A 26,695-nucleotide genomic window follows, 5' to 3' on the forward strand; every position below is an offset into this window, starting at 1 on the left:
AGCACATAAGTGGTTTTATACTTTTTCAGATCCCCCTGAGTCCAGCCATGCCAGCTCCCATTTGGCTGTGATTGTCCCCAGTATTCCCTATGCTGAGATCCAGTTACTGAAGGACTGCTCACTCAGGGAGCTGGCCTGTTGGGAGGGGGTTGGGTGAGTTAAATTTCTTTCATTTTTAAGAGAAAAAAAATTACACAGTGTGACTTGGCACACCTTATGAATGAAAATGGGTAGCTGGACCCTTTCATGGTTAAGACATCCCAGCTATTTCTTGCATCGTTTCTGAATAACACAATGCTTCTAAGTAGAAGAAATTTAAAGAAACTTTAATATTAAATTTGATTTTTTAAATAGAAAGAAATGTAACCAGTAAATTAAGTGGCCCAATTATAATAGATTATTTTAAAACAGTAAAAATGAAAGTCTCACATTAGTCTTCTTTTTAGTGATAAATTTCACTTTAGAATGACTTTAAATATAACCTGTCACCCTGATCATTAGAAAAATGGCAATCTGTGTGTCTGTACTCTGAAGATTTTCCAAAGCTATTGAGGCAAATGGTTGGTTAACTCTTGGGAGGCACATATTTGTTTTTAATTCCTGGCAGGGTAGTGTTCACGGCAATTTTCAATCTATGTGCTGTGGCACACTGGTGTGCCAAAAGAATTTTTAAAACATCCAATACTTGACTAAGAGGTCAGGGTCACTGAACTCTTTTCCCTTAGATGTGAAATGAAAAAATGACAACCAACACAATAGCTCTCTGGTGTGAATGAATCAAAATTATGCCTACTTTTTTGTTAAATTGGCAAGAAATGTATTTTTTGGTGTGCTGCAGAAATTTTAGTAATTAGTTTATGCGTGCTATGAAATGAAAAAGATTGAAATTAGCTGCTCTGTGATTTTTTTAAAGATGTTATTTATTTATTTTTAGACGGGAAAGGAGGGAGAAAGAGAGGAAGAGAAACATCAGTCTGTGGTAGTCTCTTGCACACCCTTATTGGGGACCTGCCCAGAAACCCAGGCATGTGCCCTGACTAGGAATTGAACCAGTGACCCTCTGGTTCCAAGGCTGGCACTCAGTCCACTGAGCTGCACCAGCCAGGGCTCTTTGTTTTTTAGAATGGTCTTGAAATCTGTTTTTCTTTGGAGTATTGGTATTGTCATTATCCAGGAGGAAAATGGAATCTTGCATTAGTTATCTTTGCTTATTGTTTTTGACCTTTTGCAATTTATTTCTGGGGAACAAGAACTGGGGAATTCTACTTCTGTGAAAAACATCCCTTGAAGCACTGATAGTGTTTCTATTTTGTAAACTACAAAATCACTTTGTCGTCCTATACTGAGGGTGATAGTTGAGGAACAACCAATTTTAGTCAGGCACCAAAACCAGCCAGCTAGAGGAACAATAACCTGCAGTTGACTGTAATTCTTAAAAGGCAGGTTGGCATTTAAAGTTATAGAACTTGGCCAGAAGAAGGATTTTTTAAGTATAAGCCCACTTACTGGAATTGTGTATCATATTTATACCTCTTGTGCTGCCTTGGTTCTGTGAGTTTGTTTTTCTGGTTATATTCTTTTCTTTGTTAAAGAATTTTTTAAAATCTTTACCAGAACATACATGTTTTTATTGATTTTGTTGGGGGAGGGAGAGAAACATTGATTGCTTCCTGCACATGCTCCAACCAGGGATCAAACCTGCAACCCAGGTATGTGCCCTAATCCAGGATTGAACCCACAACTTTGTGGTTTACGGGGTAGTGCTATAATCACCTGAGCCACCCAGCCAGGGTTCTGATTATATTCTTAATGTTTGTAAAATTAGCATTGTAGTGTAGCTTATTAAGTTTTACTACACCTGTTTGTTTACTCCTAACAAGAGCATTAGGTGTTCTTCTATATCATCTTTGGGATTTATTTCATCATAGCCATTTCCCTATAGCCTTTTTAAAAGGGCTCATAATTTCATATTCGATAGCCTTTAGGTGTTTCCTTGCCTACAGTCTTACTTCACACTAATTTGTCTTACCCACTACCTCCAGAATGCTTCTTTACATGTTGCTGTTATTACGTTAGTTCCTTCCACTCAAAAACCTGAAGTTTTTAAGAATTTAAGTATTTTGGATGTTATCTAGTCTTTCTCTTAATCACTTGAGACAGTACATTTTTAAAAAATTGTCTGTACCTTTTCATTGCTGGCTGTTATTTCATTTAATTTGTGTTTTAGCTGCCAGTTGTTTGTTTTCTTTTTAATTGTATTTTTTAAAGCATAGAAATCAAGTGTTTTTTGTTTGTTTTGTTTGTTTGTTTAAATACACAGGAACAGTGGTATTACGACAAGTTGACTGGTTCTAACCCATTAACAAATTCTATGTAATAGGAATAAGGTGCAAGGGTGTCCAACCTTTTGGCATCTTGGGGCCACACTGGAAGAAGAAGAGTTGTCTTGGGTCACACATTAAATACATCACAACACATAATCACAAAAAAATCTTATAATGTTTTAAGTAAATTTATGATTTTGTGTTGGGCCACATTCATAGCTGTCTTGGGCTGTGGGTTGGACACCGCTAAAGAGGTTTGAGGAGACAGAAGATGCGTATCTAAGAAAGTGTAAAATGAATGGGCTAAGGAAATATACTGTGATTACTGGGTGGCATTTAAGACCCATTTGAAGTACTTGGTTACGACTTTAAATAGTACTACATGCTGTGATTGTATGTTTTTCCTAGTCATGATTAAGCTGAATACGTGCAGGCCAAAAGCAACTAGATAAAATAGAGCAAGGGAGACAAGGAAAGTGTAGTTTTGTGCAAGATTGATTATAATGATTAACTGTGGAATTTAACCTGGGCAAGAAGGGCTGGGAAGTGTGAACATGATGAAAATGTGATAAAATTCATAGATTTAAGATCCTTGAGAGATTGAAGTATTACAGAGTTGGGGTACTAGAGGGAGTGAATTAGAAAGATGTGAGTGGATCATCGAAGAGAAAATTATATGAACTTGAGAGTTTAGAGGGCTTATAAGTTACTCATATATTCATGGGTATGAGTTCTTGAGTTATGGGGAGAGGTCAGAGGGGAGTTTGAGGACCTGTGAGGCCAGGATCATGAGGGTTCTTTATTTGTGAGCAGTGTGTCTTTGTTGTTGTTAGTATACTTACTGGTATAAGAAAATATGCTTCTGAATTTAGACAAAAATGCTTAAGTGGTAAATTTTAAACATAAACCTTAAGAACATAGAATACTCCCAGCTGGAACAAAGGCTTAAAGATAAAAACCCAGTCATCTTAAGAGCAATGCTTTTTATTTTATATATATGTATATTACATATGTGTATGTGTATATTTAAGTCTTTATTATATTTTTTCCATTACCATTTAGTCCCCTTATACCTCCTTGCTCCCAGTAATCACCACACTGTTGTCCATGTCCATGATTCTTTTTTCCTTTTCAGAGCAATGCTTTTTTTTAAAAAGTTTTATTTACTTTTAGAGAGAGGGGGAGAGAGGGAGAAAGAAAGAAAGAAAGAAAGAAAGGGAGAGAAATAGCAATGTGTGAGAGATAATACCAGCCAGTTGCCTCTCTGTCGCACCCCTAACTGGAGACCTCGCCTGCAACCCAGGCATGTGCCCTGATTGGGAATTGAACTGAATAGACCTTTTGGTTCGCAGGCTGGCACTCAATCCACTGAGCCACACCAGCCAGGGCTGTAGAGCAGTGATTTTTAAATTTCTTACGTGTTCCCATTATTCTTAATCTGGAATCCATAGAAGGATTCCGAAATTGTATGCATAATGTTTTTTTCTGGGGAAAGAGTTCACAATTCATTATATTTAAGAACTGCCAATCTGTATATAAACAGAAAACTAGTTGCATAACAAAACTGTCTGGTGGTGAGTGTAGACACTTAAGCCTGGGTATGAAGAAAATGTTGTATTGGTATGGCTAAAACATTAGCTAACTTCGTTGCTTTGATTTTTCAGGGATATAGTGTCTATGAAGAGGAATGAATGTGTAGTTTTACCTGAATTCCAGAAAGAGGGCCTTTAGGATACTTAAATATTGCTTCTTTAAATTAGTTTTTAAAATTAACTTTGTTCCTATTCTTAAATTCTAGTATATGACTCTCAATCCTTCTACTAAGAGGAAGAATATTGGATCCCCAGACAGGAAGCCTTCAAAGAAATCCAAGACAGACAACTCTTCTCTGAGTTCACCACTAAATCCTAAGTTATGGTGTCATGTACACTTGAAGAAATCCTTGAATGGTTCACCACTCAAGGTGAAGAACTCAAAGAATTCCAAATCTCCAGAAGAGCATCTGGAAGAAGTGATGAAGATGATGTCAACCAACAAGCTCCATGCTAACTTTCACATTCCTAAGAAAGGCCCACCTGCCAAGAAACCAGGGAAGCACAATGACAAACCTTTGAAAGCAAAAGGCAGAAGCAAGGGCATCCTAAATGGACAGAAATCCACAGGGAATTCCAGATCTCCAAAAAAGGGCCTGAAGACTCCTAAAACCAAAATGAAGCAGATGACTTTGTTGGATATGGCCAAAGGCACTCAGAAGATGACACGAGCCCCACGAAATTCTGGGGGTACACCCAGGTCCTCTAGTAAACCTCATAAACATCTGCCTCCTGCTGCCCTACACCTTATTGCCTACTACAAAGAAAACAAAGACAGGGAGGACAAGAAGAGTGCCCTGTCCTGTGTTATCTCCAAAACAGCTCGTCTTCTCTCTAGTGAAGATAGAGCTCGTCTCCCAGAAGAATTGCGAAGTATTGTTCAAAAACGCTTTGAGCTTCTAGAGCACAAAAAGAGGTGGGCCTCTATGTCTGAAGAGCAACGCAAAGAATACTTGAAAAAGAAACGAGAGGAGTTGAGAGAAAGGTTGAAGGAGAAAGCCAAAGAGCGGAGAGAGAAAGAAATGCTTGAGAAACTAGAAAAACAGAAGCGATATGAGGACCAAGAGTTAAGTGGCAAAAACCTCCCAGCATTTAGATTAGTGGATACTCCGGAAGGGCTGCCCAACACACTCTTTGGGGATGTGGCTATGGTGGTGGAGTTCTTGAGCTGTTACTCTGGGCTGCTCTTACCAGATGCTCAGTATCCTATTACTGCTGTGTCCCTTATGGAAGCCTTGAGTGCAGAAAAGGGTGGCTTTTTATACCTGAATAGAGTGTTGGTCATCCTCTTACAGACCTTATTACAGGATGAAATAGCAGAAGACTATGGTGAATTGGGAATGAAGCTGTCGGAAATCCCTCTGACTCTACATTCTGTGTCAGAGCTGGTACGGCTCTGCTTGCGCAAATCTGATGTTCAGGAGGAAAGTGAGGGCTCAGACGCAGAGGACAATAAAGATACAGCACCATTTGAGGATAACGAGGTACAAGATGAGTTCTTAGAGAAGCTGGAAACCTCTGAATTTTTTGAGCTAACATCAGAAGAGAAGCTACAGATCTTGACAGCACTCTGCCACCGGATTCTCATGACATACTCAGTGCAAGACCACATGGAGACCAGACAGCAGATGTCTGCAGAGTTGTGGAAGGAACGGCTTGCTGTATTAAAGGAAGAAAATGATAAGAAAAGAGCAGAGAAACAAAAACGGAAAGAAATGGAAGCCAGAAATAAAGAAAATGGAAAAGAGGAGAATGGATTAGGCAAAACTGATAGGAAAAAAGAAGTTGTGAAGTTTGAGCCCCAGGTAGATATGGAAGCTGAAGACATGATTAGTACTGTGAAGAGCAGACGACTGCTTGCCATTCAGGCTAAGAAGGAACGGGAAATCCAGGAGAGAGAAATGAAAGGTAAAATCTTGTCTTAAGAGAAAAAGGGAAGCCCTTTAGAAGATAGTAAACATAAGGAAATTACTGAGGTAATGGTAGAATCTCTGTTTGTCATACCTACTAGTAGTTACTTCTGTATGCAATAATTCAGACCTTACTATGTATGTAGTATGCTAGCAGAAGTGTTCGGCTTAGCATTCTGCAGTTAATGATAGTTTGACTTAGATTAATGTGATGTTGACATCTTTTCTGGTTTGGACCAAATCCACAGATAGGTGTAGTGGAAGTAACATGACTTGGGAATTGCTGATATGGGTTCAGACTCCAACTCTGACTTAGTTATATTCCTTTGGGCCAGTTACTTATGCCTCATATGGTTGTAAAGATTATTGTAATAATTGAACGACAAAGTCTTTGAAGTCTTCTGCACAGTTGCCAAATTAGATAATAAATGTTTTGGACTTTGGTAGCACCATCAAACTTGAACTTTTAAATAAACAGCTTTATTAAGAAATAATTAATATACTATGCAGTTCTTTCATTGATAGTGTCCAATTCAGTGTTTTTAAATACATTCAATAGATAATATGCAATGTTCACAATTTTAGAACATTTTCACTATCTCAGAAAATAAACTGCATACCTTTTAGCTATCATCACCCCTCCTACCCATCCTCTCCAGATCTAAGCATCCACCCATCTACTACTGTCTCTCTAGGTTTGCCTATTCTGACATAACATATAAATGGAATCTTATAATAAGTAAGTGATCTTTTGTGACCTTCTTTTACTTAGCATAATGTTTTTATAGTTTATATTGTAGCATGTTTTAGTAGTACTTCCTTCTTTTTAATAGCAGAATACCATTCCATTGATTGGATGTACCACATTTTATCAGTTGATGGACATTTGATTTGTTTCCACCATTTTTGGCTCTTAGGAATGATGCTGCTGTAAGCGTTGCTGTACAAGTTTGGGGGTGTGTGTATTTTTTCATTTCTTTTAGGTATATCTGTGGGAATGTAATGGTTGGATCTTATGGTAACTTTCTATTTAACCATTTGAGGATCTGCCGGACTGTTCTTCAAAGTGGTTACAAAATTTTACTTTCCTACGAGCAGCAGATATGGGTTCTGATTTCTCCACCTGTGTGCATCCTCACCAACACTTGTTATTCATGTGATTTTCATTATTGTGAATTGGTATCTTATTATGGTTTTGATAAGCACTTCCTGATGTTGAGCATCTTCATGTGCCTGTTGGTCATCTGTATATTTTCTTGGGAGGAAGGCTAATTCAGATCTTTTGTCTATTTTCAAATTAGATTATTTGTCTTTTATTACTGAGTTGTAAGAGTTCTTTGTGTATTTTAGATGCTAATTCCTTCCCTGTCAGATACATGATCTGCAAATATTTTCACCTTTTTTATGTGTTGTCTTTTTACATTTTTGGTAGTGTTTATTGAAGCACAGATTTAAAAACTTTGATGAAGTCCAATTTATCTTTTTTTTTCCCTCCTTTGGTTGCTTGTGGTTTTGGTGTCATATCTGTTGCCAAACAGATCCATTGCCAAATCCAAGGTCATGAAAATTGACCCCTATGTTTTCTTCTAAAAGTCTTAAAAGTTTTAGCATATACATTTAGGTCTTTGATTCATTTTGAGTTAATTTTTGTCTATGGTATGAGGAAAAGGTCTAGCTTCATTCTTTTGCATGTGGCTATCCAGTGATGTCCTATTACCATTTGTTGAAAAGATTATTCTTGCCCTGGCTGGTGTAGCTCAGTGGATTGAGCGCGGGCCTGCGAACCAGATGATTGTGGTTCTATTCCCAGTCAGGGTACATACCTGGGTTGCAGGCTTGTTTCCGGTTCCCGGCAGGGGACGCACGAGAGGCAACCATACATTGATATTTCTCTCCCTCTCTCCTTCCCTTCCCCTCTAAAGATAAATAAAAATAAATAAAATATTTAAAAAAGAAAAAAAAGATTATTCTTTACCCGTTGAATGAGTTTCACACTGTTGTCAAAAATCATCTGACTGTTGATTTATTTCTGGACTCTTGATTCTGTTCCATTGATCTATACATTAGTATTACAGTGGATTGATTACTGTATTTTTTTTGTAATAACTTTTGAAGTATGAGAAGTATGAATTCTCTTATTCTTTTTTCAAGATTGCTTTAACTGAGTTCTGGGTTTCTGGCAATTTCATAGTAATTTTAGAATCAGCTTGTTAATTTCTACAAAGAAGTCATTTGGGATTCTGGTTGAGATTGCTTTGCATCTATAGATGAGTTTGGGGATCTATACATTAGAACTATAGATTTGTTGCCATCTTAATGATATTTTGTCTTCTGATCCGTGAATATGAGATGTTTTTCATTTATTTAGACTTTAATTTTTTTTCAACAATTTGTAGTTTTCAGAATGTAAATTTTATACTTCTTTTGTTAAATTTGTTACCAATTAATCTTGACACATAAGGTTTCAGGTTTGCCTTTCTCATTCAATATTTTATCTTCCTTCTTGTATCATGAGACCCCCTGGCAACTATCAGTCGAGGTACTTACTTATTTGATTAGTCTTACAATGCACACAAAATTTGTTCAGAATTGCTGTTCCCCACAAAAAAATTAAGTTTAATGGTTTTTTGTCTTTAAGACTAAACTATTTTGATCTTTGTTACAGTTTTAAACCTTATGAAATGATGACAGTAAAAACTATTTGTCAAAATGGGTGCTAAGGGTTAAGTAGATAGGTACCCAGAAATAGTCTTAAATTATGTGTGAAAGATTTTAGTCTGAGTTAAATAACTTTCTTAGTTCTTTAATTAGAACATATGTAATATTTATTTTAAAGCAAATTTTAGGTTACACTACTTGAGGTCATTGGAATATGTATGTATATGTGCGTATTGTGTGAGAATGTGTATATATATACTTTTTAATTTGAAAGTCAGTATAATTGCATCCCATATAAAATAGCCTGTAGATGAACTCTATTTTACATTTCAGCGTATTTTACCTGAAATAATGTTTCTTGAGTTTCTGAAGTATTACTCTGTTATATTTATCTTAACCTAGGAAAAAGGCTAGAAGGTGATACTTTCTCCTTGCTCTTTTAATTGTTGTTCAAGTACAGTTGTCTCCATTTTCCTATCACTACTTTCCCCCACTCCACTCACCCCCACCTCCCACCCTCAATCCTTTCCCTCTTTGACTTTGTCCATGAGTCCTTTATACATGTTCCTTGACCACCCTCCCTTTCTCCGCCCCCACCCCCAACTCCCTGGCCTCTTCCCTCTGGTTACTGTCAGTTTGTTCTTTATTTCCATGTCTCTGGTTCTATTTTGCTTGCTTGTTTGTCTAAAAGATTAGGTTCCACTTATAGGTGAGATCATATGGCATTTGTCTTTTACTCCCTGGTTTATTGCACTTAGCATAATGCTTTCCTGTTTCATCCATGGTGTCATGAAGTGTAGGAGTGCCTCCTTTTTTAATACTGTGTAATATTCCATTGTGTAAATGTACCACAGTTTTTTGGTCCACTCATTTACTGATGGGTACTTAGGCTGTTGCTTCCAGCACTTGGCTATTGTAAATTGTGCTGCTATGAATATTGAGCTGCATAGGTTCTTTTGAGTTGGTGTTTTAGTTTTTTTAGGGTGTAATCCCAGCAGTGGAATCACTGGATCAAAAGGCAGTTCCATTTTTTAGTTTTTTGAGGAAATTCCATACTGTTTTCCATGGTGGCTGCACCAGTCTCTGCATTCCCATGATATTCTGTTATTGATATAGAGAAACAAGGGACAAAGAGTATTAGCACTTTCCCAAAGCCAGTTTTTGAATAGTAGAGTTCAGGTCTTTCAATATATAGTTTAGTGTTGTAACTGCTGAAACTAAATTTGGTTGTCTTCTGATTATTTGCCCTAGATTGCTTTTTGTTTGTAGCTGCAGGAGAAAGAGCTTTTTCTTTATTGTGATTCAGTTGTCACTTTTTATCATTTACCTTTGTGTACTGCTCTCTACTGTATTGTTGCGAACATAGTTCCATCCAGGCTAGAAAACTTTAATAAAGGTAACATGCCATGGTGGTTTTCAATAGATGAGATTTGTTTTAACTTCTTAAAAATAATATTATTAGATTGATACATTTTTCAGATTCTAATATTGTTAGATTGATACATCTTTCCAATATTGAAGATGTTGTTATCAGTAGAGGATCAGGGTTAAAAATTCTGGCATTGTGCCTGGCTCGTGTAGCTCAGTGGATTGAGCATGGGCCTGTGAACCAAACAACCGCGGTTCCATTCCCAATCAGGACACATGCCTGGGTTGCAGGCCAGTTCCCAGCAGGGGGTGCACGAGAGGCAAGCATACATCAATATTTCTCTCCCTCTCCTTCCCTTCCCCTCTAAAGATAAATAAGTAAAATTTTTTTAAAAATCTGGCATTGTAAATAGCAGTGCTTTGTATAAAAATTCGTTATAGTTATGGAAAAACTTACAAGGCAAGTAACTGGGCTTTTGTTGTTGAGGGAGATTTCTGTCTGGGTAGAATAAACCTATATAATGAATGATCAGATGTAAACTGATTAAAACTTTCAGTATGTGTTCTTAACAGTGCTAATTAGAAAAATAGAATTTAGTATGCAATAATTGTTATTTTCCTCCAGTGCTATTCTGCCCTTGCTTTCTCAATTCTTTTTTCTTGTCACAAGGCTAGTAAGCTATCAAATTCCTTAAGACTGAAATCTGTTTTTTTTTATTTTTTAATATATTTTATTGATTATATGTTTTTATTTTAAATAGATATTCTAGTTGTATTCATCCCACATTTTGAGGATCTGATAACTGATCCTGTCATAAAATGTTTCAATTAATTACATTTAAGGACTGTTTTGAGGTTACATTTTAAAATATAAATAAAATCAATTCCGTTATTAAAATTAATAAATCAAGTTTCAGAGAGGCAAGATTTTGCAGGGAGTTGATGGCTAAGATAGCACCCAAATTCAAAGTACATAGGAAGACCAGATCAAAATTTCTGCCTTTCTGTGTCATTTCTTATAACAGCTTAGAATTAGGGGAAAGAAACTAAGGTTTGATGAAAGTGTTCTTTATACCAGGCACTTTTTACTCCCTATGTTATTTAATTTGTAAGAGTGGGATTTACTAGAAAAAAAATCTAGTTGATTCTTTTTGTCTCTAACAGTGAAGCTAGAACGAGAAGCTGAAGAGGAACGAATACGAAAACACAAAGCAGCTGCTGAGAAGGCATTCCAAGAGGGAATTGCCAAGGCAAAACTAGTCATGCGTAGGACACCTATTGGTACAGATCGAAACCATAATAGGTAACTTACTTAATTATTTGTCATCTTGTAGGGCCTTTATATTTTTACTACTTAGGAAACTGTCTACAGTGCTAAGAATACGTAAGCTTCCCTTTTCATGGATTTTGGAAAACAGAATTGCTTATCACATATTCATTAAATATTTACTGTGCAGATGGTATGCTTACAAAATTAAGTAAGACGTGTCCCTGGTCTTAAAATACCACAAATAAAATTACGGTGATAGGTGTAGAGGTCTTTGAAAATGGTATTATAGGCCCTGGCTGGTGTGGCTTCAGTGGATTGAGCTCTGGCCTGCAAACTGAAGGGTCACTGGTTTGATTCCCCAGTCAGGGCACATGCCTGGGTAATGGGCTAGGTCCCCCGTTGAGGGCATGTGAGAGGCAACCACACATTGATGTTTTCCTCCCTTCCCCTTTCTAAAAATAAATAATACCTTTAAAAACATAAAAATGGGATTTTATTTGTTTCTTCATTCAAATTATAAGAGAAAGTTTATTTAGAAAGTCACAGAGGTAGAAGAAGTGAACTGTGGAAGAACTGGCTCAGGAAACACATTACAGAGGCCTTTGGCCTTAGAGTTTAGGAGAGAGAGGCAAGGAAAATATGCCTGCAGGAAGTGAGTAGGGAAATATGTGCTCTGTAGAGAGAGCTGCCAAAAAAGTGGTACTATATTTTAAATACATACATTGTATGGAATCTAAAGTCAAGACATATTAGAAGTTATAAAAATTATACATGTTAGACAAGTCTTAAATTCTAAAAAGTTTGGGATTTTTTGTTTCATAATTTTTATATTTCTGAATGTTTAGTAATATTCTATAATTGTGCTCATGATCTATCGTATGTGGTTGTGATTTGTAGATACTGGCTCTTCTCAGATGAAGTTCCAGGATTGTTCATTGAAAAAGGCTGGGTCCATGACAGCATTGACTACCGATTCAACCATCACCGCAAAGAGCATGCTGACTCTCTTGATGAGGATTACTGTCCCCGTAGTATGTATATCTGTTATTTTACCTTGCTCAAGTAGGGTAAACATTAAGGGCTGTCTGTCCTCTGTCACCTTTTCCATCTGTAAAATTTCTTTGTTGCCTTCTTAGGTAGATGTATTTGAGTTGGGTAGGGGGATGTGAAATGCACAGAAAGGAGGGAGGAAACTAACAGATGAGTACCAAATTTATTCTAGGCATTGTGTGAAAAGATAGAGCTTGAAAACTACGTGTATAAAATCTATATGACTATGATAGTTGTTTGGGCATTAGATTTTGCATGCATAGTTTTCAAACTTTGTTCCTTAGAAACCTCTTTGTAGGTACCTCAAGGGTTAGAATTGAGATAAGGGGGCCAAAAAAGGCTGTGTCTTCTCTCCAGTTTAAAAATTCATCTATTTAATATTTATGGATCATCATTTATGTGCCTTCCAATTTTTTCATGTGTTGCAATATAAGGTAGCAAACAAAACATGTAAAGTTTTGAACTAAAAGTTTGATAATTTAACTAAAATTCTAGTGAGGAGAAACAAGGATTATCTAACTAAAAATAACTGAGGGAGAGGGGTCATGAAGGGGGTCTGATAATGTTCTTTTTCTTCATCTGGGTTCTGGTTATGTGGGTATGTTCAGTTGGCAAAGTAAATACAGAAGTGTACTTTTCTAAATATATAAATATGTAAATGTATATATTTGTTGAGAGGGAATATAGTTGACCTTTGAACAACACAGGTTTGAACTGCACAGGTCCACTTAAATATGCAGATTATTTTTCAGTAAATACCTGCACTGTTTTTCCTCTGCGGTTTGGGGTTGATGGATGTGGAGAACCAACTTTACACATTGATCTACCCCATCTTATATAGGGAATTTCAGCCTCTGCAGATTTTGGTATCAGCTGGTGGGGGTGCATCCTGGGATCAATCCCTCATGGATACTGAAGGGAGTCAAGTTTGGGGGAAGACAAAATTATATATGGATTTTGGGGGGCAGGGGAGAGCAATGGGGAAAGATGTGGGACCACTATAATTGAACAACAATTTTTTAAAAAGTTATACATGGATTTTCAATTGCCCAGGGGTCTGTGCCCCTCATCTTTGTGTTGTTCAAGTGTCAACCATATAATATTTCAAGGAAGAAATTAAAAATTTTTACTAATTAAAAAAATTCAGATGGTTAGCTTAGATCAAGCTTTCTCAATCTCAGCTTTATTGATATTTTAAGTCAGAATTCTTTGTAGTGACAGGGGATCAGGGTGTTGTTTTATGCATTGTAGGATATTTAGCAGCATCCTTGGTTATCTGCCCCGTAGATGCCAATGGTGACAACTAAGTATGTGTCTAGACATTGCCAAATGTCCCTGGTAGGCAACACGACTTACTATTGAACCATTGGGTAGGTGATCAACAAGCTTCCTTCTATTTCGACTTTCTATAATCTAATAAAATTTGCTTCTCAAATAATAGATTATGTTTGGGGGGAAAGAAGGCTTCAGTTTTTTTAAAAAGTAGTTTTTCAAGCCCTATTTGGCATAGCTCAGTGGATTGAGCATGGGCTGCGAACCAAAGTGTCACTGGTTCAATTCCCGGTTAGGGCACATGCCTCGGTTGTAGGCCAAGTCCCTACTTGGGGGCATATAAGAGGCAACCACATATTGATGTTTCTTTCCTTCCCTTCCTCTCTCTCTAAAATATAAATAAAAATAAAATATTTTTTAAAAAAGTAGTTTTTCTTCATTTTAGATAAACTTAAAACCTAAACCTTAAACTCACAAAGTTGAGCCCTGGCTGGTGTAGCTCAGTGGATTGAGTGCAGGCCTGTGAACTAAAGGATTGCAGTTCGGTTCCTAGTCAGGGCACATGCCTGGGTTGCAGGCCAGTTCCCAGCAGGGGACACACGAGAGGCAGCGGTGCATTGATATTTCTCTCCCTCTCTCCTTTCCTTGCCCTCTAAAGATAAATAAATAAAATAATTAAAATAAACTCACAAAGTTGATAATAAGGAAATAATACATAGTCCCAAACTTCAAATGTAAGACATTTTTCTGTTAAATTATATTAAGTATTAGATCTGCAATACATAGTAGAAAAATACAGTTCTGGTGGACTGTGAATACCTGGGTGAAAGCAGTTATGTTTGAGAGTAATAAATGTGAAGTCAGTATCTTCAGGCATGAGAGATTCCAGTGGGCTGTGAGACCATGGCTGTTTCCAAAGCTTAGTGGCTGTCCCTAGAAATCGGGCCTACACAGTTAGAGCTTCCTGAGAGAATGTTGGCATCCAAGTCCCTTCACTTCCGTTACATCCTTGTGGATGTTGTTGCTTTCTTCACATTTTCTAGTCCCAGCATGTCAGGGTCTCTCCAAAATTACCTGACTGAAAAGACTGAAAAAAAAAAAAGATTGTGTTAGTATTTCAGGGGAAAGAATGGGAGCAGGGGAACAAACCAATTGTAGTATGAGGTAAGGCTTCAAATATTGGCTTAAACTCTTTTATCTGTACTAACATCATATATTAGTATATAAGATTTGGTTTACAAAAAAGTTAATCATACCTGACATTTGAAGCTTCCAGGGGTACGTTTTTAGTAGTTGATATATGTCAATTGATTTTCCTTCACCATAGATAGATGTCTTTGGGTTAACATTGGAGTAAATTACTGGCTTTTATAAAAAGTTATTTAGGTATTTCTCTCCATGTTAAATTGCTAAACTCTTAAAATTTGAACTGTATAGCTGTTCACCTGTATAGAGAACAGATAATCTCAGATAATGTGCTAAATGTCAGATATTTAGGAGAAGTTAGCATCTATTGTACGTGTGGATGGATTTTAATAGGCAGCTCTGTGTTATTAGTTGTTAGTTTTGGCACTGTGCACTGCTTAGTTTTGAAACTAGGAATTGGATATTTACTATATTCAACCTAATGTATTAATTTTTCTTAGGTAAGAAAGCAAACCTAGGCAAAAATACAAGCATGAATACACAACACGGACCAGCAACAGAAACTGCCGTAGAGACCACCACACCTAAACAAGGACAGAATCTGTGGTAATATGAGCGTTCATCTGGCTGCTCTTTCTTTTTACTTTTAATGTTAAAAGATTATTTAATATATTAACACCAGTGAGTTACTGATTATCTATTGAGATCATTGTGTGCGACTTTGATTTCTTAGGTAGGTAAACTCATTGCTTTAAAAGCAGACTTGACATTGATAAATACTTGTTTATTCTAAGGGTTGGAATTATAATTTTTCACCTGTGATATAACCTTGTATGTGATAGATACCACATATCATTGGAAATGTTTTTCAGTCTGTTTGCAAATAGAAGTATTTAGGATTTTTATCTTTATTAATTAAAAAATTAAAAATTGTATGCATAGCCATTAATCTTTTGTGTTGATTGTGCTTTTAGCAGGAGAGCTAGGTTTTGAAAGGGCAGTTACTTTGTGATTACATTAACTGCTTTAGCTGTGATCACCTTTGGTTTAATGATGGTTTATCTTTTATTTTTTGATAAGTTCACTCTTTGAAGATGTGTGGACAAATGTGTCTATTAACTTTATGCAGTTTGTCTCTTTATATTTTAGTAGGAAACATTAGCTCCAAAGTTCAAGGATATAGTTAACATTAGACATAGAAATAATAAATTAGTTCTCCCTCTGAGGAAGTTTATAATTTTGCTCTCCCAACCTTAGATCCCTTTCTTAATGGTTGACTTTTTTCCCTCCACTCAATTATTCAGGTCTCTTTTGTCCCTACAGGTTTTTATGTGATAGTCAGAGGGAACTGGATGAGTTGCTAAGTTGCCTTCACCCTCAGGGAATAAGAGAAAGTCAGCTTAAAGAGAGACTAGAGAAGAGGTAAGGATTTTCATCTTGTTCCTCACATCTTACTTCTCTTTAGCATTAGATATTATAAAGGTCTTAGGTGTTTCTGTTTATCCATAAAAACAATTAACTTTTTATGAATGTCTGTAATTTTATATCCCTTTTGTGTGGCATATTCTTGGCACATCATACTTACTTGGAAAAATATTTTCTTAAACCATGTATATGCAGAGCAGCAGAATTAGTCATTGAATAATGTATGCCATGTACCACACCGAGAGCCCCTTGCAGTTAGGTAGCCTTGCACATGCAGTTCCACATCAGTTGGTAATCAGAAGTATTCTGTCAGTATTCAGAGTAGTCACAAATGAAAACAACCTAAAAGTTAATGAATAGATGCAGTTTATATATCCATAAACTCAGCCATAAAAAGGGACAAAGTACTGATATATCCCAACAATGTGGATGAACCTAGAAAACATGCTGGATCAGAGAAGCTAGATATAAAAGGTTATATATTGCATGATTCCATTGATATGAGACATCTAGAACAGGCAAATCCATAGATAGAAAGTAGATTAGTGGTCCCAGGGATTAGGAGATGGGGAGAATTAGGAGTGACCGTTAACAGGTATAGGTGATGAAAGTGTGTTAGAATTTGGTAGTTTTGATGATTTCACAACACAAAACCACTGAAAATGAATGCTTTAAAATGGAGAGTTTAATGTTATGTGAATTATATCTCCAAAAGAGAAAAAAATACCGAAACTCCAAATAAAAAACATTCTGTCTACAAAATTCGCATCGACTCTATCTAGGTTTGCTAGTGTCCTTTCTGCTCTTAGACATTGTTTCTATCAAAGCCAGGGCAAAGTTTTGGCTTAAAGAACTTTTAATTTCTGACTATATACTTTCATGGTTGAATTTAGATTTGATTGAAGAGAAAAGAAAAATACTACTTAGTACCTGCTCTGCAATTTTGCCAGACTTTTATGGGTACATCATCATTGGTTTTAGCCCACTCCTTAATGTGAAAAATTAATTAATATTTATCAGAATCATGCCGTATTAATATCATTGCGACAAGGAAAATTAAGAACAGATAAGGGAAATTTGTCATACATAGAACCACAGAAATATATATTTCTATGATGTTTTTTTCTGTTTAAAATATTTGCGTCCAGGCTGGTGTGGTTCAATGGATCGAGCACCATCCTGAGAACCTGAGGGTCACAGGTTTGATTCCAGGGTTGGCACACATTCTTGGGTTGTGGGCCAGGTTCCCAGTTGAGGGTATGCAAGAGGCAACCAGTTTATGTTTCTCTCCCTCTCTCTCCCCTCTCTCTGAAAAATAAATAAATAAAATTTAAAAAGTGTGTGGTACCAACCACCACCATACCATACTATATACTTGAATGAATGAATGAATGAATGAATGGATGAATGAATGAATAAACAGATAAACAAATAAATAAAATATTTGGCCCTGGCTGGTGCAGCTCAGTGGATTGAGCTCGGGCCTTCAAACCACACAATCAGTGGATTGAGCTCGGGCCTTCAAACCACACAATTGGGGTTCGATTCCCAGTCAGGGCACATGCCTGGGTTGCAGGCCAGTTCCCAGCAGGGGACTCATGAGAGGCAACCATACATTGATATTTCTCTCCTTCTCGCCTTCCCTTCCCCTCTAAACATAAATAAATAAATAAATAGGTAGGTAGGTAGGTAGTAGGTACATGCATAGGATTGAAAGGACTTCTTCCATTCATTAATATGAAAATATGGATAGATGAAGTCCTTCCAGTAAAAGATTACAAATTGTAATAGTTAAAAAGAAAACTACACACACGTATTTGGTATTGTTGAACATTAGAAAAATATCTACCGTGTTTTGTTCTACTTGGTTTTGAACATTTTAATAGCTCTCAAGTAGTATAGATTAGTTTTCAGGACTTAGCTGCTCTTTACTTGACAGTAAAGAGCCATCCATTTTTTAAAATAACTGAACTGTATTTTTCTTTCTACTATTCCATGACTGCAGTGTTTGTGAATCTGCCCCAATTTATCTATTTGTTCTCTTGTTGGTGGTTGAGTTGCTTCTTCTGGGGATGGCCAAGGGGATAGGACAATAAGTCACAAACCATTTTAGGTTCAAATTTATTTTTAAAAATGCTTTTTAGTCCTGGCTGGTGTGACTCAGTGGATTGAGCACCAGCCTGCAAACCAAAGGATCGCCAGTTTGATTCCCAGTCAGGACACATGCCTGGGTTGCAGGCCAGATTCCCAGTAGGGAGTGTGCGAGAGGCAACCACACACTGATGTTTCTCTCCCTCCCTCCTTTTTTTTTTAAGATTTTACTTACTTATTTTTAGAGAGAGGGGAAGGGAAGGAGAAAGAGAGGGAGAGAAACATTAGTGTATGGTTGCTGGTTGCCTTTGGTGTGCCCCATACTGGGGACCTGGCCCACAACCCAGTTATGTGCCCTGACTGGGAATCGAACCAGCGACCCTTTGGTTCACAGGCCTGTAGTCAGTTCACTAAGCCACACCAGCCAGGGCTCTTTCTCTCTCTTTCTACCTTTCCCTGTCTCTAAAAGTAAATAAATAAAATCTTAAAAAAAAATGCTTTATATGAGAAAATGTGTAAAGCAATGAAGGATCTAAATTAAAGGGTTTGCAGTCAGTTGTTAAAGCTCAGTTAAAAAATTTAACTGTACAAAAGAATATTAGGCCAGTTGGAAACACAAAGAAGTAAGTTTTTGGTCACATCCATTTAACTTTTATAAAAATTGGTCATACACATAGCCAAAGAAACAATCTCAAAAAATTCAAAAAGCTTCAGTATACATTCTCTGTTCAGATTGCAATAAAAAATTAGAAATAAATTCTTTAAAGGTGATTAAAAAGATCTTAACTGGTAGTAAGTTAAATATATTTAGGAACACTTAAAGAAGAAAATGGAAATTATGTTGTATATGGAAAGACTCCTTTATAAGAAAACATGGGAATGCATTGAAGTTGTATGTAGAAGAAAATAATATCAAAAACCTGCCCTGACTGTGTGGCTCAGTGGATTGAGCATCAGTCTATGAAACAAAGGGTCTCTGGTTCGATTCCCAATCAGGGCACATCTGGGTTGCAGGCTAGGTCCCCAGCAGGGGGTGTGTGAGAGGGACCACACATCAGTGTTTCTCTCCCTCTTTCTCCATCCCTTCCTCTCTTGTCTAAAAAAATAAATAAGATCTTTTTAAAAATAAAAAATAACATTAAAAACCCTTATTATTGAGAAAGAATAGGGAACTTAGTACTCAACTTAGATGACTTGCGTTTTAGTTTTCATTTTGGTATGGGAAGCTAACAGTGAAGCTTAGGTCCCATTCAGGACAGAGTGTCTTATTGGAGTCATTCTTGCTGGGACCTCAGATGGTTAACCTTTACTTTAAGAACGAATGTGAAAGTATGTAGATTTTCAGTTGAAATCATTTGTCTTTTGTGTTATGAAGAATTTCAGGCAGATAATTTAAAATTGTCTTGGGTTGGTAGCAGCTCCTGGCAACTGACATAAGCAAATGCACATTCTCTCTTGGAGGAGCACAGCATCAAACCAGGCCTCAATGAATTGCTGTAGGTAAAATTCTAAGAAACCCATAGTAAAAAAGAAAAAGTTTAAAGTTATACAAACTAGGTACCATGAATAAGAGCTAGGAAAAGCAACCCACTTCATATATTGGAATTTATCAAATACAAGATAAAATAAGTTTTTTGTTTTTGTTTTTTTTTTTTTTGGCTGGGTGCAGTGAACTTTATTGATGGTGCGTGACAAGGCAGGACTCCCTTAGCCCCTCCCCTCTTCAGGGGCTCTAGGATGGAAACTGGAGGTCAGGAGATTCTCAGCGTGTTGGGGGATCAATTTGGGGCAAGGACTCCCCAGCAGCTGAGGGTCTCTTCTTGTCGCTGGGGCTGGTGGTCCATGAGGCTCTTACTCCTTGGAGGCCATGTGGACCACAAGGTCCACCACCCTGTTGCTGTAGCCAAATTCATTGTCATACCAGGAAATGAGCTTGACAAAGTGGTCATTGAGGGCAATGCCAGCCCCAGCATCGAAGGTAGAGGAGTAGGTGTCACTGTTTAAGTCGCAGGAGACGACCTGGTCCTCAGTATAGCCCAGGATGCCCTTGAGGGGGCCCTTGGATACTTGCTTCACTACCTTCTTGATGTCATCGTATTTGGCAGCTTTCTCCAGGTGGCAGGTCAGATCCACAACTGACACATTGGGGTGGGAACACGGAAGGCCATGCCAGTGAGCTTCCCATTCAGCTCAGGAATGACCTTGCCCACAGCCTTGGCAGCAACAATGGAAGCAGGGATGATGTTCTGGGCAGCCCCTCGGCCATCACGCCACAGCTTACCAGAGGGCCCATCCACTGTCTTCTGGGTGGCAATGATGGTGTGGACTGTGGTCATGAATCCTTCCACGATGCCAAAGTTGTCATGGATGACCTTGGCCAGGGGGGCCAAGCAGTTGGTGGTGCAGGAGGCATTGCTGACAATCTTCATGGAGTTGTCATACTTGTCCTGGTTCACACCCATCACAAACATGGGGGCATCTGCAGAAGGAGCAGAGATGATGACCCTCTTGGCTCCACCCTTCAAGTGAGCCCCAGCCTTCTCCATGGTGGTGAAGACACCAGTGGACTCCACAACATATTCAGCAGCAGCATCACCCCATGTGATGTTGGCGGGATCTCGCTCTTGGAAGATGAAGATGGACTTTCCATTGATGACAAGCTTCCCGTTCTCAGCCTTGACTGTGCCTTTGAACTTGCCATGAGTAGAATCATACTGGAACATGTGGACCATGTAAGTGAGGTCAATGAAAGGGTCATTGATGGGGACAACATCCACTTTGCCAGAGTAAAAGGCAGCCCTGGTGACCAGGCGCCCAATACGGCCAAATCCGTGCACTCCGATCTTCACCATCGTGTCTCAGGGTTGAGGCTTCTGGCAGTGCGCAGGAAGACGCAGCTGTCTGTTGTACAGGAGGAGCAGAGAGCCAAAATAAGGTTGTTTTTAAAATGAAGCCAGGACTTCCGCCAAGATGGAGGCGTAGGTGGAAACACTGGCTTCTCCCACAACCAAGTTTGAATACAGCAAAGGTTTGGAGAACAAAGACACAGCCAAAGAACAGAAAATTGAACTATACGGAAGTCCAACAACAACGAACCATTCTACGGGACGGGTAAGAGGGGCAGAGCCAGCAGCAGAGCAGGGTGGGGCAGGAAAGATCCCCGGACCCCAGGCACCCAGGCAGCCCTGCATCGGGCAGACCCAGTGAGGGCGCAGGGCGGTGGACTGGCTGCAGTCTGGCTGCGGTCACACGGCACACGCAGATAAACCAGCAGAGGAGTGAGCAGTGAGACGGACCAAGCAGACCCCAGCGGCGAGGCAGCAGGCTGCCCCAGGTGCACATTCACAGCGGTGGGAGGTAGCAGAGGGGACCGCCATTGCTTTCCTTTGACCCCGCCCCCACATAACGCATCACAACCCAGCGACTGAGTGGCCTGGTCCTGGTAAACACCTAGGGCTCCGCTCCTCGTATGTAACAGGCACGAGCAGTCCAAGACATGGCTCAAGAAGAACTCAAAGTCCCAGAGCCGATAACTCTAAGCGAAAAAGAAATAGCCAACCTTGCAGATGCACAATTCAAAACACTGGTGATCAGGATGTTCACAGAACTGGTTGATTATAGCCACAAATTAGAGGAACATATGAAGGCTAAACTAATTGAAATGAAGGGAAACGCACAGGAGATCAATAGTGATGGAAAGGAAACTGGGACTCAAATCAAGGGGGTGGACCAGAAGGAAGGAAGAAATGACCAAACAGAAAAAAGTGAAGTTAAAGAATTCCAAACAATGAGGAGAGGCTTAGGAACCTCCAGGACATCTTTAAACGTTCCAACATCCGGATTATAGGGGTACCAGAAGGGGAAGAGAAACAGCAACTAGTGGAAAACTTATTTGAATAAATAATAAAGGAGAACTTTCCCAATCTGGCAAAGGAAATAGACTTCCAGGAAATCCAGGAAGCTCAGAGAGTCCCAAGGAAGGTGGACCCAAGAAGGAACACACCAAGGTACATCATCATTACATTAGCCAAGATTAAAATGAAGGAGAGAATTCTAGAAGCAGCAAGAGATAAGGGGACAGTCACCTACAAAGGAGTTCCCATCAGACTGTCAGCTGATTTCTCAAAAGAGACTTTACAGGCAAGGAGCTGGAAGGAAGTATTCCAAGTCATGAGATCCAAAGACCTACATCCAAGATTACTCTATCCAGCAAAGCTTTCATTTAGAATGGAAGGGCAGATAAAGTACTTCTCAGAAAAGATCAAATTCAAGGAGTTCATCATCACCAAGCCCCTATTACATGAAATGTTAAAGGGACTTATCTAAGAAAAAGAAAATGAAAAATATGAACAGTGAAAGGACAGCAAACTCACAGTTATTAACAATCACACCTAAAACAAGGAAACCAAGGACAGCTAGATCAGGAGAGGAACCATAGAAATGAAGAACACATGGAGGGTTAGCAACAGGGGAGAGGAGGAGAAGGGGGGAGAAGGTACAGAGAATAAGCATAGATGGTAGGTAAAAAATAGATGAGGGAGGGCAAGAATAGTATGGGAAATATAGAATCTAAAGAACTTGAGACACGTCATAAGCCAAAGGAAGGGAATGGTGGGGTAGGGGGTGTGCAAGGTGGAGGGGAATGAAGGGGGGAACAGAACAACTGTAATGGTATAATCAATCAAATATGTATTTAAAAATAAATAAATAAAACGAAGCCAGAATGGCTTACTTGGTTGAGCATTGTCCTTGCAAAGCTAAAGGTCACCAGTTCAATTCCCAGTCAGGCACATGCTTGGTTTGTCCTTGGTTGGGGTATGTGTGAGAAGCAACTGATCGTGTATATCTTTCTTCCCCCCCCCCCCCCGCTCTTTTCTCTCTAAAAAAATAAAATCTTTCAAAAATAAGAGAAATTTGAAAATTCTTGCAAGAAACATTAAGAAACATTTGTTAAAAATTACCAAGGAGAGATTTTAAAAATCTAAATATATCTTACAGAAATAAGACATTATTCAAGTGATTGAAATTTATGGACCATCTTCAAAAGTTTTTGTATTTTTTCCCTTCCCACTCATCCCAACTTTCTAGGTACCAAGACATTATTCATTCTATTCATCTGGCCCGGAAACCAAATTTGGGCCTAAAATCCTGTGATGGCAACCAGGAGCTTTTAAACTTTCTTCGAAGTGATCTTATTGAAGTTGCAACAAGGTTACAAAAGGGGGGTCTTGGTTATGTAGAAGAAACATCAGAATTTGAAGCTCGGGTAAGAACCTAGAAAACACCCTCTGAAATCTGTTACTCATGAAAACCCAATTTGGAATTGTTCCCTGATAGTGTTCTTGATTCCCCGTGATGGTCCCGGAACTCATATTTTGGTTTATCTTGAAAGATGTGTGTAACTTAAAACTTCTCTATACACATATGGTATTTTTACTTTGTCATCTTTCACTGGTATCCAGAAAAATCTAATAATTGGGTCAGAGCCTTTGTTCAAAAAGAGGTTTTTTATTAAGTTGAATGAAAACAGGTCCTGGAGCCATAGTCCTATGACATTATTTAACATGTTTATTCACATGTGGTATCTGTGCTTTAAGGTCTGAAATGTTTCTGTGTACTCTACTTTCATTCATTCTGTCATTATACCAGGTTAGCTCAGAAGCATTATGCTTATATTAAAGCAACAGTCATGCTGTTAAATGGGTACCTTTCAGAGCTTCTTTATAGTCCTCTCATTTACTGGTCAGTAGGACCCATAAGTGCTATAGGTGAAGCAGTTCAAGAGACCCAACATTCCACTTTAGGTTTAGGCGTCAAAGTTGGAGAGATTGGAGACTATTTTCCGTCAATTACTATTGTAAAATGTTTTTTACTGATTTTAAATAATAAAGTCCATATTAACTCCAAACAGTATTTGTGGGTCTTTTTAATTTATTTAAATGCATTATTGCATGTGTACTATTGTATCATCAAAAAAATTTTTCAACTATAGTTGACATACAATATTATGTTAGTTTCAGGTATAATTGTGTGATTTTTATGAGCAGTTACATCTTTTCCCTCAGTTTTCCTAATTTATAAACATTTTCCATTTCTTTATATCACTTCAGGGTATAAAATAACCCATGGAGTTGATACGATTTTAAATCTTCCACTGTGAAGAGTTTGTGTTTCATTTTCTTTGCTATTAGAATTAGCAAATTATATATGCATCTTATATGTGCTACTTTTTTCTTTTTAATTAGTCTGGTTATGAATTCTTGGTATATTTCCTATGGAAAAGAATTCGAACCTTATGTCTTTTAATGATTTTTTTGAAGAATTGCCTAACCCAGTGACTGTCATTTTCAAATATTATATTTACTCTTATTTATTTTGCAAATATTTATCCATTGCCTACTTTGTACCAACTATACCTTACTAATATTGGGTTTTCATCATTCTTTATTTCTTTGTGATTATAAAATAGTGCTTTTTAATAGACATATCTTGCATGACTAAGAAAGTAGTGTTCGGTATTTAAGAGTATGATTTGGGTCAAAGTGATTTAGCTTCTGTTTCCTCATCCATAAAATAAATGTGAGGCTTAGATGAGGTCAAGTATGTAAAGCATATTATCTGGCTGGTAACTTGTAAGCCAGTTGCTCAGAAAATTTTTATTTTTTTTTCTCAGGTTTTTTTTTTTTTTTTTTTGCCTTGAGACTGTAGTTTGCACATAGTTTATGGAGCCAAAGAATGATTTGCATAACTTCCTTAAGTAGACCAAGTTTTAGTATTTCGTGGATCCCTTCACTGAGGAAAAAGAACTGGTCAGCTACTTTTAAATGCATAAGCCATCCAGTGAACTGAGGAAGCCCATTAAATTAATGTCACCAAGTGACCCATTGGTTGATTTAAATTTAGTCAAGGATAGTTTCATTTTTCTCTTGACCTTTCTGTCAATCTGATTTTTAAATCAATTCCTTTAGGTGGTCTCTTTAGAGAAACTGAAAGATTTTGGTGAATGTGTGATTGCCCTTCAAGCCAGTGTCATAAAGAAATTTCTCCAAGGCTTCATGGCTCCCAAGCAAAAGAGAAGAAAACTCCAAAGTGAAGATTCAGCAAAGACTGAAGAGGTGGATGAAGAAAAAAAAATGGCAGAGGAAGCAAAGGTATCTAGTTAATGAAGATGTAGTTTTATGACTGTTAGAAGAGTGTGATTTGGTTTTAAATTAGTCTAACCCTGTGCTTTTTAGCTACTGTAAGTGTTATAGGAGAAAGTTGGTTCTTCTTGCTGACGCAGTAAAGAGCTACAGGTCAGCAAGCCTATTAGTGTGCAGGCAAACTTTATTGGTGCTAAGTTCTAATGGGAGAGCAAAGCAAGGGTGACCAGAGAGAGGGTAGCCACAGGGTCCCTGGCCAGAGGCCAGGTGATCAAGGGTCCCCTGAGTGGCAAGAGAGCAAGTCCTTGGTTATGAGGACTTGCATAGTTGGTGGGATGTGAAGAAGTTTCCATATTGATTGACAGGTAAAGGTGGTGCCAGCTTTTCCCCAGGGAGACATGGCTACCCAAACATAGGTATTTGTAGGTGTGTTAACCCGAATCTTTTTTTAATCTTTTAAAATGATTTTATTTATTTACTTTTAGAGAGAGGGTAAAGGAAGGAGAAAGAGAGGGAGAGAAACATCAGCGTGTGGTTTCCTCTTGTGGGCCTCCTATTGGGGACTTTCCCTGCAACCCAGGTGTGTGTCCTAACTGGGAATTGCACCAGCGACCCTTTGGTTGGCAAGCCAGCACTCAGTCCACTGAGCCACACCAGCCAGGGCCCAGATCCTTATCGTGCTCTAGACTCTATTTGTTTATTTTGCATATGTGATAGGAGGCAGGCAGTTAACCTAAATTGTTTTCTGGGCTTTTTCTTTAAGCATTGTGGACCTCCTCCTTTCCCCACTTCTAGGCCTTGGGGTGAATACACAGCCTCAAGGTTTTCCTTTTCCCAGCGAGTGGAGATGATACACAGACTTTCAAGGGCTCCCCACCTCCTACACTATCATAATTTTGCTTGTGTTGTTGGAAATGCCAAGCAATATTACCGGGCCAGGCTCAGGACTGCTGAGTTGGGGGGGGTACGCATCTTCCTTCGCTTCCAGCCTCTTATATTAAGTTCTTTGTTAGATTATAATGGTGAGGGCCCTGCTTTTGTCCCCCATTCTCCCAACCCCCACTGTTAATTCATAGCCGCTATTTAACAAAAGCACTATGAACTAGTGTTCCATTTTTGTCACTTTCACTGAAGTTTTTGTTTTTCAAGCTGTTCTGTGGAGCACAGCTCTGCCTCTAGGGCTGGGTAATGGGTCAGAATGTCCCCCCCCCTTCCTCTTTCTCAGAGCTGATTTTTTTTAAAGGTGATAGTGGTTTTTAAGTTTTTAAGAACTGTGGTAAAAAATACATAACAATTAAACATTGTAACCATTTTGTTGTGGTATATTTCTGTCATTTTAGTATATGCACATTGTTCTGCAACTGTCACCATCATCCATCTCCAGAACTTTTTCATCTTCCCAACTAAAACTGAGTTCATTACAAAGACTAAACTGCCCATTTTTGTA

At 38.2% G+C, this 26,695-nt stretch overlaps 2 protein-coding genes across 3 annotated transcripts in view; one reads left to right on the forward strand and one right to left on the reverse strand.

Annotated features, from left to right (window-relative positions):
- BAZ1B (bromodomain adjacent to zinc finger domain 1B) overlaps positions 1-26,695 on the forward strand; it is a 79,111-nt gene that overhangs the window by 34,979 nt on the left and 17,437 nt on the right. For both annotated transcript variants that reach the window (XM_037054753.1, XM_037054754.1), the window contains exons 7-13: positions 4,123-5,824; positions 11,017-11,155; positions 12,020-12,153; positions 15,091-15,196; positions 15,914-16,012; positions 23,195-23,372; positions 25,075-25,257. In XM_037054753.1, the coding sequence (XP_036910648.1) occupies positions 4,123-5,824; positions 11,017-11,155; positions 12,020-12,153; positions 15,091-15,196; positions 15,914-16,012; positions 23,195-23,372; positions 25,075-25,257 (2,541 nt within the window). The remainder of the gene's footprint in view (positions 1-4,122; positions 5,825-11,016; positions 11,156-12,019; positions 12,154-15,090; positions 15,197-15,913; positions 16,013-23,194; positions 23,373-25,074; positions 25,258-26,695) is intronic.
- Positions 19,765-21,030, reverse strand: LOC118992793 (glyceraldehyde-3-phosphate dehydrogenase-like). Its single transcript, XM_037054766.1, is given in 2 exon segments — positions 19,765-20,253; positions 20,256-21,030. Coding segments are annotated over 2 exon segments (999 nt in total). The 5' UTR covers positions 20,959-21,030; the 3' UTR covers positions 19,765-19,957.

The sequence above is a fragment of the Sturnira hondurensis genome, unplaced genomic scaffold, assembly GCF_014824575.4.
Source record: "Sturnira hondurensis isolate 20B ecotype Veracruz unplaced genomic scaffold, ASM1482457v3 Scaffold0008380, whole genome shotgun sequence".
Lineage (NCBI taxonomy): Eukaryota > Metazoa > Chordata > Mammalia > Chiroptera > Phyllostomidae > Sturnira > Sturnira hondurensis.